This window comes from Canis aureus, chromosome 8 (genome assembly GCF_053574225.1).
Source record: "Canis aureus isolate CA01 chromosome 8, VMU_Caureus_v.1.0, whole genome shotgun sequence".
Taxonomy (NCBI): domain Eukaryota; kingdom Metazoa; phylum Chordata; class Mammalia; order Carnivora; family Canidae; genus Canis; species Canis aureus.
Genome location: NC_135618.1, coordinates 49,663,263 through 49,681,099, shown reverse-complemented (window position 1 = coordinate 49,681,099; position 17,837 = coordinate 49,663,263). Strand labels below are relative to the sequence as shown.

General features: G+C 52.0%; 1 protein-coding gene across 4 annotated transcripts in view; it reads left to right on the top strand.

Moving 5' to 3' along the window:
- Positions 1-17,169, top strand: part of MYH11 (myosin heavy chain 11) — a 114,907-nt gene extending 97,738 nt beyond the window's left edge. For 2 of the 4 annotated variants that reach the window (XM_077906736.1, XM_077906735.1), the window contains 15 exons: positions 1,070-1,276; positions 2,639-2,743; positions 2,831-2,983; positions 3,195-3,443; positions 5,028-5,240; positions 5,584-5,796; positions 6,040-6,201; positions 6,549-6,677; positions 7,017-7,105; positions 7,538-7,661; positions 8,278-8,486; positions 9,346-9,454; positions 9,545-9,717; positions 13,405-13,443; positions 16,460-16,678. In XM_077906736.1, the coding sequence (XP_077762862.1) occupies positions 1,070-1,276; positions 2,639-2,743; positions 2,831-2,983; positions 3,195-3,443; positions 5,028-5,240; positions 5,584-5,796; positions 6,040-6,201; positions 6,549-6,677; positions 7,017-7,105; positions 7,538-7,661; positions 8,278-8,486; positions 9,346-9,454; positions 9,545-9,717; positions 13,405-13,435 (2,166 nt within the window). In that variant the 3' untranslated portion in view covers positions 13,436-13,443; positions 16,460-16,678. Of the gene's footprint in view, positions 1-1,069; positions 1,277-2,638; positions 2,744-2,830; positions 2,984-3,194; positions 3,444-5,027; positions 5,241-5,583; positions 5,797-6,039; positions 6,202-6,548; positions 6,678-7,016; positions 7,106-7,537; positions 7,662-8,277; positions 8,487-9,345; positions 9,455-9,544; positions 9,718-13,404; positions 13,444-16,459 lie in introns of all 4 variants that reach the window. The other 2 variants (XM_077906734.1, XM_077906733.1) reach the window with 1 other exon arrangement.
- Positions 17,170-17,837: the final 668 nt, after the last annotated feature.

The following is a 17,837-nucleotide window of genomic DNA, read 5'->3' as shown; positions in this document are numbered from 1 at the left end:
ATTGTTGGAGTTTGCATTTGTTTCTGTCACTGGCCAAGGTGACTATTCTTTCAGGAGGTGATGTAGTGAGCACCTTCAGGTGAGCTGGTTTATGGCTACTTCTATCAGAATCTGAAAATTTCCTGCACATTAAAATAATGGCAGCCATCCCTTCTGTAGCCCCGACTGTGTGCCAGATACTGTCTCATTGCTTTACAAACACTAATTCATTTCATTTCCCCTGTGGCCTTGCTAACATGCATATCTCCAGGCCCCATCTTCCAGCCTCATACAAGCAGTCTTAGGACTGCTCTTGGAAGAGCACAGTGCCGAGAGAGCCCCCCTCACCCTCTTGATGAATAAAAGGACACTTGTTTGTGTCCTCTTGTCAAATGGGATCTGAATACTAGCCTTTGACATTTTGCTAATACTTTATGTATTCTGGGTGAATAAGATTTTGCTAATTGTACCTACAAAGTGCATTTTCCCCTCCAGTACTTTGTTGAATGAAAGTGGTGAGAGTGGACAACCTTGTCTTGTTCCTGCCCTTCGGGGAGGTCTTTCCTCAGTTTTTTCCCCACTGAGTATGATGCTCCTCTTGTTTTTTTAAAAGCCAGAATTGTTGACGTAGATGCATTTTTACCTGTATACCTCACCAGTTTTAACTGTATAGTTTAATTTTGATAGATCTATGCTTTTTGGTATAACCATCACCTGTCATGAACTAGAACATGAAATTTAAAAAAATAGCTGGAGTTCAGATTTCTATGTAACATTTCTTTATTAAAATGTTGGCAACCAAGAATAGGTCAAACAGGATGTGACAGCAGGTTGGATGTAGCTCGTGGAATGCTGGTTTGTCACCTTGAGCTTGAGAAAAACAGAATACAGAAAGTCTTGTGGTGGCTGTGTGTCCGCCACGTTGCCATGTTCCTCCCCTGCGGGGACAAGCCTGAGTCCCTGGAACCTACCTGATGGGGAGGGGTTGGGGGAAACAGTAGCAAGTGGTGTACCAGGTAATGTGGGCTCCCATCTCAAAATGTTTTCCTGGTCAGAGCTGTGATGCTTTCCTTCCCCTCTGTTTGGCCAGGCCAAGGCCAACCTGGACAAGAATAAGCAGACGCTGGAGAAGGAGAACGCAGACCTGGCCGGTGAGCTGCGGGTCCTGAACCAGGCAAAGCAGGAGGTGGAACACAAGAAGAAGAAGCTAGAGGTGCAGCTGCAGGAGCTGCAGTCCAAGTGTAGCGATGGGGAGCGGGCCCGGGCTGAGCTCAACGACAAGGTCCACAAGCTGCAGGTGAGGCGGCAACGCAGCAAGCATCCCCCCTGGTCCCAGCTCCGTGGGGGCTGAAGCTCTTGCCAGCTAACTGAAGTCTCTCTTGCTGAAAAGCAAGTTGGTGGTCCTCTTGTTGCACGCTCCAGTCTGTAGAGACCTTCATCTGCTCATTCAATAAGTATCAGAGTATCTGCTGCAGGCCAAGCTAAGATATAACAGCAAGAAAGACACAGGCCCTGCCCCCGCCCCGACAGAACTCTGACCTGAGGGAGGGAAAGGCATTTATAATCCCATGAATGAATGTAAAATGATGTAGTAAGGGTAGGTAACAAGGGGCCTGGCCTGCGGGAGGAGGAGGAGTCGGGAAAGGCTTCACTGAGAAGGAGGTACAGTCTGAGATAAGTAGAAGTCTAGCAGGGAGAGGGAACAGCATGTGCAAGGGCCCAGGGGTAAGTGGGAAATTAGGAGAGATCACAGAAGTAGAGCTAGAATGCTGAGCTGCAGGGGAAACATGGTACAGAGTGGGACTAGAGAGGTAGGTTGTGGCCGGGTGACACAGGGTCCTCCAGGTCCTATAACATGTACGTGGTCTTTACTCTGAGTGACAAGAAGCCATTGATAGTTTTTAAGATGAGCAATCACAAGGTCTGTTTGTCTTTGGTCTTACGTAGCTTTGACGAGACGTCTGGCCTGACTTCCACTCATGGAATACAGGCAGACTTTCAATAAATATTTAATGTGCTTACAGTCTGGGACAAGGGGGCAAGGGGAGCATTAAATAGGATTTTTTCCCCACAAGCAGTGGAGAGCAGAGGTTCTGCTATCCTAACATAAGCGATGTCCTAGAGGAGTAAAGATCATTTATATCCTCATTGTAAGTGGGAAGAGGACGGATGGTAGGCTGATACCTCCAAAAGGACCTGCTCCTGCATCTCTGGTTTTGGCCATGGGGCCAATGAAAGGGCAAAGAGTAAGGGGTGAGGAAGAGGGTGGTGGTAAAAGGGCCCCTGGAAGCAGAGGTGCCGTATGTATCCTCTTCTCCAACGTTAGGGAGTAGGTGAGTCCAGAGCAGCTCTGTGTCGGGCTCTCGAACCTGCTGTTTCATTTTTGCCAACCTTGGCAAGGACCCAGGATCTATTTGGTGCAAACAGAGTGCAATACGAGTTTGGGGCTCTAAGAGGTTCTTAGAACCAGGCATCCCAACTTGTAGGTGACACACTTTCTGTGGGAGCCACGGAACTGCCGTGATCAGCCCCATCATGGCTCGGGTATTTCTCAATCAGTGGATTCCCACAAGACCTATCATGTGAGTTAAGAGGGCTTCTCTAGCTTAATAAGGGTCCCGCTCTGGAGGTTCTAACCACAGTCTCTTGGCATCCTCAGAATGAAGTGGAGAGTGTCACAGGGATGCTCAACGAGGCTGAGGGGAAGGCCATAAAACTGGCCAAGGACGTGGCGTCCCTTGGGTCCCAGCTCCAGGACACTCAGGTGGGTATCCTGCCACCCACCCAGAGGGACCAGGGATAGGAGCTTCCTGCGTGTGGGCCCCTGGGACTTCTGTGTGTCCTTTTGTAGGAGCTGCTTCAAGAAGAAACTCGGCAGAAACTCAACGTGTCCACCAAGTTGCGCCAGCTGGAGGATGAGAGGAACAGCCTGCAGGACCAGCTGGACGAGGAGATGGAAGCCAAGCAGAACCTGGAGCGCCACATCTCAACTCTGAACATCCAGGTGCTGGCTGTGTGTCCTTGCTTTTCTAGGTCTAAGCCGCAAGGGCCCATCAGGAGCTCGGCTGTGCTCCAGTAGAGCACTGGCTCACTGGCTCCCCCTGATGTTGAATGTCTCCAACGAGGAGAAAGCGGTCTCTTCCCAGGGTGGGGGTAGGGGATGGGAATCACCCAATGGCCCTCCTCTCACCAGACCCTGGGCACTGCCGTTTTAGCTCTCCGATTCGAAGAAGAAGCTGCAGGACTTTGCCAGCACCGTGGAAGCCTTGGAGGAGGGCAAGAAGAAGTTCCAGAAGGAAATCGAAGGCCTCACCCAGCAGTACGAAGAGAAGGCAGCTGCTTATGACAAACTGGAAAAGACCAAGAACAGGCTTCAGCAGGAGCTGGACGACCTGGTCGTCGATTTGGACAACCAGCGGCAACTGGTGTCCAACCTGGAAAAGAAGCAGAAGAAGTTCGATCAGGTAAGGGCTGGAGGGTGGGCCACTGTGTTCGAGGACATGGGCTGGGGTCGGTGGGTCTGTGAGGCAGCCGGTGTGGCTGCTGTGTACCTGCACCCCAGCCCCTGCTGTGCTGACAGCTATGGAAAACTAGCTTGCCTTGGGTGACCCTGAAATGTGAGGCTCAAGGACGGCGGCAGTGCCCGGGTGTAACTGCCAGGTGCCCCCCACCGTGATGCTCGCCCGAGACCCCACCAATGCCTTAGTTTCTAGCCCTGGAATGAGACTTACTTTATTTACTCAGCAAGTATTTATTGAGTACCTCCTGAATATTCCAAGTAATTTAGTGTTTCCACCCTTTAGATAACCACGTTCCCCTAACATTTCATTTTGGAGAATTTCTAGCACAGTGCGACGCTCAAAGCATGAAACAGGCAACACCTGGATTCGATCATCAGTGTTTTACCAAACATGCTTTATTACATGTTTATTTATAAGGATAAACTGCAGCTGTCAATGGCATCTTATCTTTTGGATGCATTTCAAAGCAAATTACAGCCCTCCCCCTCCATACCTCAACACTATCAGCTAGAGTTCTCATTTAAAATACAATTTTGCTTCTTGTGAGGTAAAAATTTATGTGGAAATGCAGAAATCTTCAGCGTACACTCTCTTGAGTGCTGATAAATGCATATACCTGTGTGGCCTAAACCCCTAAATACCAACTTTGTCTATGTTACTCAAATCTAACAAATGTCATTTGGTTTGCAAGTGACTTGGGGACTGTCCTAAAAATCAATTTGGGGATTGTGCTAGGCCAGCGCCAGAGGCATGGGGGCCCAGAGTACCAGTCTTCTAGGTGACGTGCAGGCTCTTCCAGTTTCCGTCTCGGTGCGGTCAGCCTGTCCTCACTGCTTCCATTCTGCTGCTCTGTTCTCAGTTTGAAGGCCTGAGATCACGTTTTTTATTTATTTTCCTGTCACCTATTGTGTAGGATTCTGTGGCGACTGTGCTATTTAGGGGGCCCCTAATACTAACCTGTCTCTGGTGACTTCTAGAAATCTTGTTTTTGGATGTTTCAATGTATAATATGCTGAGCTCTCTACAGATGAGGTTAACATCAGGACAGAGTGTTCTTTGAACTGTCCCTCCAAGCGGAGGAATAAGTGTGTGTGTGTGTGTGTGTGTGTGTGTGTGTGTGTGTGTGTGAGCGCGCGCGCAGTTCCATCCACACACTCACCCTTTCCCTACTCCAGCTCACAGAGCGCTTTAGAGAGCCGGCGTTGAATGGCCGTGAAAAAACAAAAACAATTATTGGCTCCTGGTGGGATTAAGTGTCACTCTGACCTCAGTAGTAGCAGTGTGTTCTAACCAACACGGGCGGCACAAGTGATTTCTGAGCACAGAGGCTGGCTCTGCCTAAGGCTGACCTGAAAGTCAGAAGCAAGCTTATTATTAACTCTCTCCATAGATACCTTAATTACTTAGACCTGCCCCTGAATAAATTTAGCAGGACACAAGGCTTCTAGCCCATATTTGCAATGACATGAAGGCCAAACTTTGGGTATGCCTTTGGGTATCACCTCCGGGGCTTTTGTTGTGTTACAGTTGTTGGCTGAGGAGAAAAGCATCTCTTCCAAATACGCGGATGAAAGGGACAGAGCGGAGGCAGAAGCCAGGGAAAAGGAGACCAAGGCCTTGTCCCTGGCGCGAGCCCTCGAGGAGGCCCTAGAAGCCAAAGAGGAACTTGAGAGGACCAACAAAATGCTCAAGGCCGAGATGGAGGATCTGGTTAGCTCCAAGGATGATGTGGGCAAGAACGTAAGTCCCTCTTCATTGTCCTGGCTTGTTTGTTTCACCAACCCACCGTCCCCACTATTTACCAGTTGTTGGGGGTGGGATGAGGGGGGCTGGCTCTGTGCCTCTTTGATATGAAATGATCATCAGGAATGAAGGCTTCCCTCTGACTGTCACACATGGGGGCTGGTTAGGAACAGCGGTTTGCATGGGGGGCTGAGTCCAGGGTTCCCAAAGGAAAGGCTCTGGTCTTGATTCCTGGCCATGCATCCTGTGGGTGGCAACAAGCCACCTCTCTGACCTGAATGAGCTTCCTGTCACTGTGGGTTGCCGGACCACCTTCATGAAGCCAACTCTCATGTGAAAGGTTCATGAACTGGAGAAGTCCAAGCGGGCCCTGGAAACCCAGATGGAGGAGATGAAGACCCAGCTGGAGGAGCTGGAAGACGAGCTGCAGGCTACAGAAGATGCCAAGCTGCGGCTCGAGGTCAACATGCAGGCCCTCAAGGGCCAGTTTGAGCGGGACCTCCAGGCCCGCGATGAACAGAACGAAGAGAAGAGGAGGCAGCTCCAGAGGCAGGTAATCTGGGTCAGGTCAGGGAAAAGCGGGGAGAGGGAGGTCTGTAGAGCTTTCCTTCCTTCCACCACCACCTCCTGGCCCAAGGGAGACTTGGTTTTCTCCCCTGCAACCTGGGGAGGAGCAGACCCACCTTGCAGGGGATTGTGCATACCTGGGAGCTTGTTGAACATTGGCTGAGGTGGGGAGAGGGCCTCCCCATGGGACCGGTCAGCCCAGCAGCGCACATCTACCCTCCTCGATCAGCTTCACGAATACGAGACAGAACTGGAAGATGAGAGAAAGCAACGTGCCCTGGCAGCTGCGGCCAAGAAGAAGCTAGAAGGCGATCTGAAAGACCTGGAGCTGCAGGCCGACTCGGCCATCAAAGGCAGGGAAGAAGCCATCAAGCAGCTTCGCAAACTGCAGGTGGGTGATGCCCTGAATGCAGGGCACAGGTGGAAGGAGGGCATGGCTCCCTCCCGGTGACAGCACCGGGGCCTACTAGCTGGTGGTTTCCCACCACAGTTCGGCACTTGGGTGCTGTTTCCTGCCCTGGGTTAGGCACCATTACCAGGCATTTGGCCTTCGCCCTCAGACGACATCTCCACTGCCATCCAGAACGGTGCCCCCAGACAGCAACCTGGCTGTGCAAGGTTGTAGGCAATGCTCATGCAACAGGGATTTCTTTGTGGTTAATTGTGGAAAATCCTAGGGGTTGGCATAATCTGGCAAGTAAGGACATCTTAGCTTGTCCTTCCTGTTGACTCGTGCAGGCTCAGATGAAGGACTTCCAAAGGGAGCTGGAAGATGCCCGTGCCTCCAGAGATGAGATCTTTGCCACCGCCAAAGAGAATGAGAAGAAAGCGAAGAGCTTAGAAGCAGACCTCATGCAGCTCCAGGAGGTAAAGCCCTCTCGCTAAGAGGCTCAGATGGAGGTATCATGATAGGAGCCCCTGGCATCCTAGTGTGTGCACCCACAGATTTCTTTCCCTCATCCAGGATTCCACGTAGGTGGACCCCCAGAATAAGGCCAGGGAGAGACGAGCAGGGAAAGACACAGGATTTTCCTCCTCTGGTGTAGAGGCAGGGCCTCCCCCGGGCTCAGAGAAGTCACAGCCACTTTCAAGAGTGGTCATAGAAACTGCTGGGGGCCTGGTGATAGGAGCAGGTGGGTTTTTGGGTGGGGCTCAGCCCTTCCATGGTAGGTAACAAGTGTCCTTCCTCCCACCCCCATCGTCCAGGATCTAGCTGCAGCTGAGAGGGCTCGCAAACAGGCCGACTTGGAGAAAGAGGAACTGGCCGAGGAGCTGGCCAGCAGTGTCTCAGGAAGGTATGGAGCCACGCAGGGAGGAGCAGGGAGAGGCAGCTCATGGGAGAGCCTCCTGGGGCACCTATTTTAATGCTGAAGATGACAGTAACCAGCTGAGCTGGTCATAGGAGTGTGGAGGTCTTCAGACCCCATTTGAGTGTGTGGCCAGTTTCATTCATTCTGAACGAACAGCATGGTGGGGCTGGGGCTGGGCAGGAGCAGCTGAGGACATCAGAGAGGAGAGAGCTGCTCTTTGCACCAGGCGTGGCTCTGCCGATACCAACCAGATAGGAGTCCTGGCTCCCTGCTTCCCAGCTCTGTGACTTTGGACAAGTCTCTGGGCCTCCGTTTCCTGCTATAAATGAGGGCAACTCTAAGGCATCACTCCTCCAAGGAGAGGGAATCTTCTAAACTTGGAGGCTGGAGTACCAGACGTGGCTGCACTTCCCTCAGGAATACACTTCAGGACGAGAAGCGCCGCCTGGAGGCCCGGATTGCACAGCTGGAGGAGGAGCTGGAGGAAGAGCAAGGCAACATGGAGGCCATGAGCGACCGCGTGCGGAAGGCCACGCAGCAGGTGGGGGCCGGAGCGAGGCAGGCACCGGAGCTGGGCTCCACCCTGTAAGAAGCCCAGCACTGGTCCAGTGACATGCACTGCAGGCTTCTGTGTGCCAGGCCTGGGTGGGGGTGGAGGGGAGCAGGGAGCAGGGGTCCAGCACATCTGCTGGCTGCCCCTCTCACAGTTACGCAGCACCGTTGTCACAGCACGTCATGCCAGCCTGCAGTGTCTCATCAGGTGGCCAGTGTATGTCTGGCCCCTCCAGCAGATGATGTGTGTCTAGAGGAAGGGCCTCGGGGGTCTACTTCTTGCTCTGTCCCTAGCCCCAGACCCTGGCCTTACACTGGTGAGCGCTCAGTGACATCACTGAGTCCCAGCTCCGTAACAGGTGCTGGGGACCCACCATGTGACCTGGAGACGGGGAGCCTGAGTGGCACTGGGACACCACCTCTTGAGCTGCGCCCAGAAAGGAGCTGGTGGCTGGAGAGGTGGGGAGGGCTCCTGGGTTCTCCAGCTCCAAGGGCACATGCAGAATCCAAAGAAGGCTGGGGGGCAGCAGGAGAAGACTGTCACCTCAGCGGGCCACCCCAGGCTTCTGTGCCCTCCACCTCATGCCCTTCACCGTCCTCCCCAGGCCGAGCAGCTCAACAACGAGCTGGCCACGGAACGCAGCGCGGCCCAGAAGAACGAGAGTGCAAGACAGCAGCTCGAGCGGCAGAACAAGGAGCTCCGGAGCAAGCTGCAGGAGATGGAGGGGGCAGTCAAGTCCAAGTTCAAATCCACCATTGCGGCGCTGGAGGCCAAGATCGCACAACTGGAGGAGCAGGTCGAGCAGGAGGCCAGGTAGGTGGGGCCTGGGCTCCAAAGACACCCTGCCTGCCTGATAGTGAGTGGCTGGCGGGGGTCACTTGGAGAGCTCTCAGGGCATCCATTCTGGCCGGGAAAGAAGCCGAGCGGTACCCACACTGCAGGTGTGCTGGGAGACCTGCGTGTGGACACCGGAGGGAGGTGGGCCTGGCCCAGAGGAGGCCCCTACCAATAGCACTGAGTAGCAGGGCCTCCTCTGGGGGTGAGGGGGTGGGGGGCGTAGCCAGCCAGCTCCCCTTGGCCTGCGTTTTTGCAGGGTGTCATGTTAAGGGCTCCACAAAGAGTCCAAATCAGCAACCCGTGCAGCACAAGCAAGTATGGTAACGCTTTTTATCATACTGAGAAAGTACGGTCACGGCACCTTTGTCACCATCAGACTGCCCGGGTTCCGACCCGTTCTTTTTATTTTGGTGGTGGCTTTATGTAACTCGCCTACCCCAGCATTCAGCCAGTTAGTGTTCAGCTCAATGGCTTTTAGTATATTCGCAGGGAGGGGCACCCTAAGACCCTGTGCCCCTTTGCCATCACCCTCTGTCTCTCCCCGCCCTCAGCAACCGCTGATCTACTTTGCGTTTCTGTGGTCTAGTCTGGATATTTCCTATAAATGGGCCTTTTTGTGTGACTGGCCTCTTTCACTGGGCATGTCCTCAACGTCCACGTGTGTCGGAACAGGTGTCAGTACTACATTCCTTTTATGGCCAAATACAGTGCTTTATGTGATTTGGGGGATGAACCCTGACTTGGGCCTCAGGAAAAGAGCCCTTGGTGGGTGAGATGCTGCTCAGGTCTCCACACCAACGGCGCGGGAAGCCATCCGTACCCCGTGTGTGTGCAGAGAGAAGCAGGCGACCGCCAAGTCGCTGAAGCAGAAGGACAAGAAGCTAAAGGAGGTCCTGCTGCAGGTGGAGGACGAGCGCAAGATGGCAGAGCAATACAAGGAGCAGGTGACGCGGCTCCCGGGCCTCTCCCAGCCCTGCAGGGACTCCAGCGGTGCCCCCAACCCCTGCCCTGACCCTCAGACCTCTCCCTGACAGGCAGAGAAAGGAAACGCGAAGGTCAAGCAACTCAAGAGGCAGTTGGAGGAGGCGGAGGAGGAGTCCCAGCGCATCAACGCCAACCGCAGGAAGCTGCAGCGGGAGCTGGATGAAGCCACGGAGAGCAACGAGGCCATGGGCCGCGAGGTGAATGCGCTCAAGAGCAAGCTCAGGTAAGGCTCGCTGGCCTGACGTGCCCCACCGAATTTCTTTATAGATGCAAGGGCTCCCTTTCCCCGATGCCCCGCTCCTTTCTGAGGCTCCGACTCCCGCAGCACCAGTGTGGGCCAGGCACCCATCTGGGGCGCCAATCCTCCCTCCAGTGTTTAAAGGACTGCTATCCTTCCCCTCCCATGGTCAGGTGAGCAGGAGGAGGGGGAGGAGGAGGAGGAGGAGATAAACCCCCACCACCTGAAGCTGTACACATCCCTTCTCTCCGGAGCCCCTTTTCTGGACTCTCTCTTCCGCTCCTTGGTCTACCCTGAGGGTCTCATCACCATTGCTGTTTGGGGCTTGATCGTTCTTGGTCACAAGAGCTGGCCTGTGCATTGTCGGATGTTGAGCAGCATCTCCGGCCTCTCCGCACTGAATGCAGTGGTGGCACGCTCTGGACTGTCCCAGCCAAAAATGTCTCCAGACGTTGCCCAATTCCCCTGGGGGTGCAGATGCCTGTGGTCAAGAACCTCTGCCCTAACCGGGGTTAGATTTTCTTTCCCACACCCCTGCACCTCCAGGCCTGGAGCTAGGTCCCATCCTTGACCGTCTCCCCTCCGCAATCCTTCCACGGGCTCTACCACTGGCTCTAACTTGCCCCTCAAGCATCGAGTCATCTGCCTGCTGCCTTCTTTAGTTTGTTAAAACACAACCCAAATTAAATCACCCTTCCTACTTTCTGCTGCTCAGAGTGGTTTGAGAAAAGCAGACAAGCGCACTGCCATCTCCTGCGGGGTGTTCTGTTCTCTACGGCCACGTGGGGTGCACCCCACCAGTGCTGCCTGGACCTCAGGCTCCCCTCATCCTCCCACTCTCTTGGGCCTCTGCTTTTCCCTTTCTCCCCAGACTTTCTCCCACCTGCCCATCCTTACCAGCTCCCATTTCCCCATCGAACTACCTCCCGACACCTGCACTCATTTCTTCTCTGTCCCCAGTTCCAGGCTGGACGGTCTAGCACCAGCTCCGGCCAACACCTCTGCTAAATGTAACCTCTGTTTCACTCAACGACGTTGTTCCAGAAATTCTTACCTTTCTCTCCTTTGCAACGTCTTCCCTCAACAGAGTCATTCCATGAGCTGAGGAAACCTCTGAGCCTCATCCCCTCCTCCCCTTTACCACAAAACCCTAATGGTCAGTGTGCAGGTCTCACCTGACTCAGTTGCAGAATGTCCTGGGCTTCCCAGCACTCCCCTCAGCTGGTTGGCTTCCTACTTTTCTGGCTTTCCTCGTCTCCTCTGCTGGTACCTCATCTCCAGGCCGGCTTGCTGTTGGCCTGTCCCGGGGCACCATCTTGGTCTCTCTTCATCTCCATCTCTGCTCACTCCCTAGGTGATCTCAACCAGCCTGGTGGCTTTGAATTCCACCCACGGCAAGTGACTTCCTAGTTTCTATCTCCAGCCCAGATTTCTTCCTAGAATCCCAGACCTGTGAGCCATCCCCACCCCCCCCCCCCCACAGTGCCTCACGGGCAGCTCAGATCTTGAGGCCTGACTGAATCCCTTCACCCCTAAACCAGCTTCTCTCACAGACTTCTCCAGCTCAGCAACTGGAGTGATAAAGCGGTCATTAACCCAGGCCACGATCCTGTGGTCATACTTTATTTCTTCCCTTTCCCTTATACCTCACACCCAGTCTGTCAGAGAATCCGGTCAACTTTCCCTTAAAAATATCGTACACCCAAAATCCAAGTGCTCCTTGGCATCCTGGTTCAAACCACCTTCTCCTACCATCTAGATAACTTTCACAGCTTCCTCAGGGGCCTCTGTGTGTCTGTGCCTTTACAGTCTGTTCTCAACATAGTAGCCAGAGGGATCCTTTTTAAATGGAGGTGAGTCACAACCTGCCTTTGCTTGAAACTATCCAATGGCTTCCACCTCACTCAGATTGAAAGCATCATCTTTATGCTGGTTGGTTCCACTAGGCCCTAATGATCTCTGTCCACTGCCTCCTAAATAAGCCCTCCAATTCTACAGATGTTGCCTCGGGGCCTTTGCACTGGTGGTTCCCTCTGCTTCGAATGCCCTTCCTCCAGCTCTCCACATAGCTGGATCCCTCCTTCCCTTCCTTAAGCACTGACTTATCCATGTTGCCCTGTTTACAACTTCCAACCTCACTCCCTCACTCTCCTCTTTCCTACCCATCTGTCACCCTGTAACCTGCTATTTAGTCTACGTATGTCATTTGCAGCCTTCACTCTGGCTCCGTGAGCACCGAGGTTTTGTCTGTTTATTCTTCCCCGGTGTCTGGGATGGTGCTGGGCACAAACCTGCAGTCAATGAGTCAAAGATGATGTTTCCCCAACCTCGTTGTCATACCCCCTTGACCATTCTGCCTTAGTCTCTCACTCCCTGTACCATTGCTGACTTCACGTTGTCTTTGAAATTAACTGTTCTAATCATACACACACCTATTTGCAACTAAAATCTACCACCCCTGTATTGTTAAACCAGCATCACCAGCATTAACAGGTCACAACAAAATTAAAATAAGTGGAAACAAAATAATGAATTCTAGCTACTGTGGCTATAAATTGAGGACTAGGACCGGAGGGCCTACTTTTCAGTTAACAAGGGAGTGAGAGAAGACATTAGCACCAAAAAGACGGTCTCTGACATAATCTGATGTATTTTAAAAAGAGTCGGGAAGGGAATATTGTCACTGTGCAACTGAGTTATCCAGTGGCATGCCCAGGAACCATGAAACCACCTGCCATATCGACTCCAGACTCTGAGATCCACTGTATGAGATGAGGGGAAAGCCAAAACTTCTTTCAGAATGAGGAAGAGGGGCTGGTGCAGAGTATAGGGCTTCGGGAAGCAGACCCCAGGTCATGCAAGGTGAGGGGCTGTGGGTCCCACTGAGGGGATGGAAGCCAGACATAACCCCTCAGGTCCAGCAGGGGCTTGGGAGCAACCCCCAGGGGGATGGCCAGCAAGAGAGCTGTTCTCACCATGCAGACCCCTGGAATTTGCTCTGCTGGCCACTGGACCCTGCCCTCCTCGGCGATGGGCTGAGCAGTGGGGAAGCAGTCAGCCATTCTGGCTCCGTCACCCCTAAGCTGTCACTGCTCCCTTTTCTCAGGACCAATGATCCTTTTGGCACACACTGAACATCCCCTGTGGGTTTTGCCCCAGACAAACCACCCTTCTTAGGCCGTATAGGCCAGTATTGAACACGCGGCTCCTTATGGTCTTAGTAGGAGCATACATTAAGGTGCGGTGCAGACAGATCATAACTTTTCTGCTTCCTGAGTCTTGTCTATGAGCAAAACCTAAAGCCAAGCACTCGAGCTTTGAATGAGGTTGGCGAGCCTCGCCAGCTCTCAGCGGACAAGGAATTGCAAAGCAAGTTTCATAGTTCTCCCGACTACGTAAATCTCAACATGCGCTCCCGTTAAAGCCTGACCGCTGTACCCAGCACTTGCCACAACGCCAGTCATCTCCAACACGAGCTTTTCAGTGGAAACAGTGGCTTACATGTGCCAGCCTAAGAGCTCTTGGTATCGGGTGCTTCACTGCAAGGTTGACTTCTAAGTGCCTTTAATGACTTAATTGAAGTGAATGCCTTTAATGATTAAAAACACACTTAAACGGACTCCCTCTCGTTTGCGGATGATAACCACCAGGGACTCTCTCTCTCTGTTTCAGAGGGCCCCTCCCCCAGGAAACTCCGCAATGACTCACCAGGTATCATGCCTTCTAGCTTCACAGCTCATGTATGTTGTACTCGGGTCCACTTCTTTCCTGCTATCCTGCCCTCCCTCTCCCCCTTTTTTTGGTCCCCCCAAATTGCCATGAGATTGCCGCAAAACCTGAAGGCATGGGTATCTTAGGTCAAAACTCTTTCATCGCAGCCAAGATCAACCGAAGAAGATTTCATCTCCTGACCCATCTTCCTTCCTTACTTCTGCCTTGGCATCTGACATGGCACCCAGTGTGTCCTTGTCACCGTGTGTTGACGAGTGTTTGGAGGCTGCGTGTGTATCACCTGGATTGTTTTTACCTGCCCAAGAGGGCCTCTCTCACACTGTTAGGATGCTTGGCTGTGTGTCTGACAGCTCCACAGTCTGGGTCCATTTCCGGAGAATGGCTTCAAGCTGGCTGGTCTGGCTCACCCATTAGAATTCACAGAGCACAGGTTCATGGTAACCACAGCTCAGCAACTTGTCACACCCCCTCTGCCCCCCGCAGCTGGGCTTTTCACAAACACGTCTGTGAAAGAAATGAGCTCTCGCTGCACGTTGTACAACTGCTGGGGCTGTGTGAGGCTGAAGTAAGGCCTACCTGCTACCTGCATTTCCAGCACGCGGGGGTGTACGCTGGTCACCTTGGAGCCACACGTGGTCCTGGCACAGCTTTTTCCAGGTCTTGTGGGCACATTTTCAGAGTGGGGAGTGGACACCCAACACTCGAGAAAGAACATAGGGCCCTTGACAAGAAAGAGTTTAGAAGCCTTGACTTGTCTGGGAGTCTAAGAGCTTCATCACCTGTGAAGTTAGGCCCTGTGGCCTGGTGTCCCTTTCATCCTTGAGAGGCCAAGTGAGCCCCAGCCGGTGTCCCTTCTGTTCTGTAGGAGAATCTCAGCTTTGCTGCCACTACCCAAATACTTAAGAAGCTGACTGAGGTATTGGCAGGAGCTTTAGGAGAACTTTCAGCCTCTATGACACAGCTTCTGAGCAGCACTCCTGCCAGCTCAGACTGGAATGATGGGACCCCCTGGTTGACGGGGGAACTGAGGTCTTGCAAAGCAAATGCTCATACTCTTGTGCGGATTCTTGGCGCACTACTGGTGCCTTGCACAAGTTCTCTGAGCCCATGAATAGAAGCCAGATTCTCCAGGATCAGACCCTTGCAGGCAATCTTTAGAGGGGTCCCTTATTTCCTGTGAGGCAGACAGTGCCAACCTTTGCCCTGGATTTGAAACCAGTTCCTTCAAGCAGGACACCTGCACTGGCAGATAGGCTCTCAGGACTGGGGGCCGAGCAGGGGGCTTCTGGTGACCCAGGGCTTGATTGACCTCTTAGGTCAAGGGAACACATTTATCACTTGAACTTTAACGTCCAAATACAGACTGTCCCAAGAGATAAAGAGTGCCTGGAGCCTGGAATGGTAGGCGAGACAGTTTCCCAGCCTGAGGCTGTCCCAGGAATTTTGAACCAGGAGGGTAGAAGCAGGAGGAGAGACATGCAAGCAGCAGCTGCCACTTTTTCTGTCCTGTACTCTGAGACCCTTCTCCTGGACCCAGGTTCTTAGAAAGGACAGTGCTAAAGAATACTTTTTAAGGTCTCTTCAAGAGAGAGACAGAGAGTGATGGACAGTGAGTTCTAAGGGCGCTGAGCACCTCCAAGCTTCCCTTGGATGTGAGTGAGGCCGGCCAGAGACTTTAGCTGGGAGTGGCTACAACTTGGGAGAATTCCTTCCTGATAGCTGCCCCTTAGAAAGTACCATACTCTGAACCTGGGCAGGTTCTCCCAACCCATCCATGTTTCTCCCATCCTCGGACCCCAAAAGGCTCAAGCTGAGACTCCCCTCCTCAGCGAGCGATCAGGACACTCTAGGCCTTGCTTAAGCCTCTAATCTTACTTCTCTTGAGCTGCCCCTTTTGACTAAACAATCGATCACTGAAATGGGGCTCTCCCTTGTGACTTGTCTGTCCAGTAACTTCAGGTGGCGAAGCAGGTCATTTTCATCACAGAAAGTCTGTACTCGGCTTAGGCTTCCTAAAATGAGCTAAGACCTGTCCTCCGATTCAGGTCAAACGGGGCCAGATGGCTGAAGCCCAACACAATTATTGGTGTGGTTGCAGAAGAGATGGCAAACGTTTCTTCCAAGCAGAGGAGGTTGAATGCAGGTGGATTCAACTTCTCCTTCTGCCGGCCTGCTTTTCTAAGCAAAGTCTCACTTCAGGTGCCCCAGGCAGGCCCTGGCAGTAACTCAGGGCATCCAGTACTCCAGACATGGGAGTCCTTAGGCAAAGAAACGGGTGTCCTGCCAGAGCTAAAATACCCCTTGGATTAACAGGTCTTATCTAGCAAATATTCACTGTAGCACCTCTTTATAGGCCATGCATGGTGCCTGCATGGTGAGTAAGAATCAGGTAAGACCTCCGCCCTGTGAGAACTCACACCAAGAATTCTGCTCCACACAGCAGGGGGCCCTGCCTTGCTTTAACCAAGAACATCCTTCTGGCATCCACACAATGACCTCTTTCCTTCAACACTGCCTATGTTCATTTCTACCTCCTTCCAATTGAAAACCTAAGACCCCTTCCCCTTTTTCTTTTTACCCTTTGAAGGCAAGGAAGTACAGCATGAGAACATGTTCCCCTTTATACTGGCCCCACAGAGTATGCATAAACCCACGGGAATGTGTCAGCCCCCACTTGACCTCTTTTTTAAAAAATTCTTTTCTAAATAAAGACCCCATCAGACCGGAATCCTATGGGTCATTAGATGACCAAGCCAGATTTTTTTTTTTTTAAATGCAGATAGTCTTACATTGAAAAATCTACTCCCCCCGCCCCCCCCATGCAAGCTGATAAAATGCTACTGTACCTTGAGACCGGTCAGGGCTTGACTTCAACCTGAGTATTTGTATCTCATTTGAGTTTGTCTGCGTGTGTTTTTTGCCCCTTGAAAAATCTCTCCCCATCTCAAGAGAGATCTCTGTACTCAATAGACACATATTCTCTTCAATCCCACAGGCGAGGAAACGAGACCGCTTTTGTTCCCTCTAGAAGGTCTGGAGGACGTCGAGTTATTGAAAACGCGGATGGCTCTGACGAGGAAGTGGATGCTCGCGACGCCGACTTCAACGGAACCAAAGCCAGTGAATGAACAACTTGCTCCAAACAGAACAAAACAAAACCCAGTGGACTCTGCTTAGCACTGTCTAAACCCGTCTTCAAATTCCAAACATCACAGACACCTCTCACGATGAATATAAACACCACCGCCCTGAGTCCGGGGTATCATTGGAACTTTTGAGTGATGTACCCAATGAGAAGAACCCAACAGGCAACACAGACACACTCGCTCCCCCTAGCGGTGAATCGTGCGGAGATTCTGAGTTTTTAGGGAAAACATATAACCACAGTAACTGATCCCTGGCAACTTAGTGTACGTGACATGGGGAAAAAATCGCCAAAGTGGGTGCCACCGCCGCCTCCCACTCCCAAGTCATTCTCTAACCTGTGTACCCTTCCAATGTGTCGAGTGGGCCCGTTTGAGTTTTTTCCCCTCCTGGTTAACACACCTCAGACGCACACAGTTCACGGAGACCAAGTGCCTTCGGTAGTCACAGGAATTAAAAAGGAGACACTGCTCCAGCGGGTAAGAGCAGGAATGTTACACTGTTTTATATGCACCCCGATTGTACTTAAGGACACCCTCACTAATAAAAGGTTATAAATCACTGGAATGCAGTCAGCTTTTCTGTTGTTTTCTAGAGTCAAAGAATGGGGGGGTGGGGGGGATTCTCGTTGAGTTGTTACGACGACCCTGTGAAGTCAGTTTATTCCTCATTCACAAACGGGGAAACTGAAGGCTGGGGAGGTGAAATAAGTTGTCTGAGATCCCAAAGCTGGCCATTAAAAAAAAAAGAAAGAAAGAAAGAAAAGAAAGAAAGAAGCATGTAGAGATGTCACAGGAGTCTGTGTAAAGAGACTTCTCCAACCAGAGGTGGGCAGCTCTAGGCCCCAGGAAGAAGGAATGAGACCGGGAAGCATGTCCTTATCAATCCAAACCCATACAGACAGACATACTGTGAAGAATATAAAACATGCTTGAATTTTAAAGTAAAAAAAAAAACAAAAAAAAAACACAAGACTTCATCCAGCACAGGTCAACAAACTTTTTCTGTAAAGGCCAGAGAGTCAATGTTTTAGGCTACGTACGGTCTCTCTCACATGTTCTCCTTCCTTCCTTTCCTTCCTTTTAAGTAACCCTTTAAAAATATAAAAACCATTCATGCTGCGGGGGCCGTACAACCACCACACTGTGGGTCTTTTCCTTCCTCAGCTTGAGTGTTCTAGACAGAGATCCTTTGCAAAAGTCCTAATTGACACAAAACAGTTCGGCGTA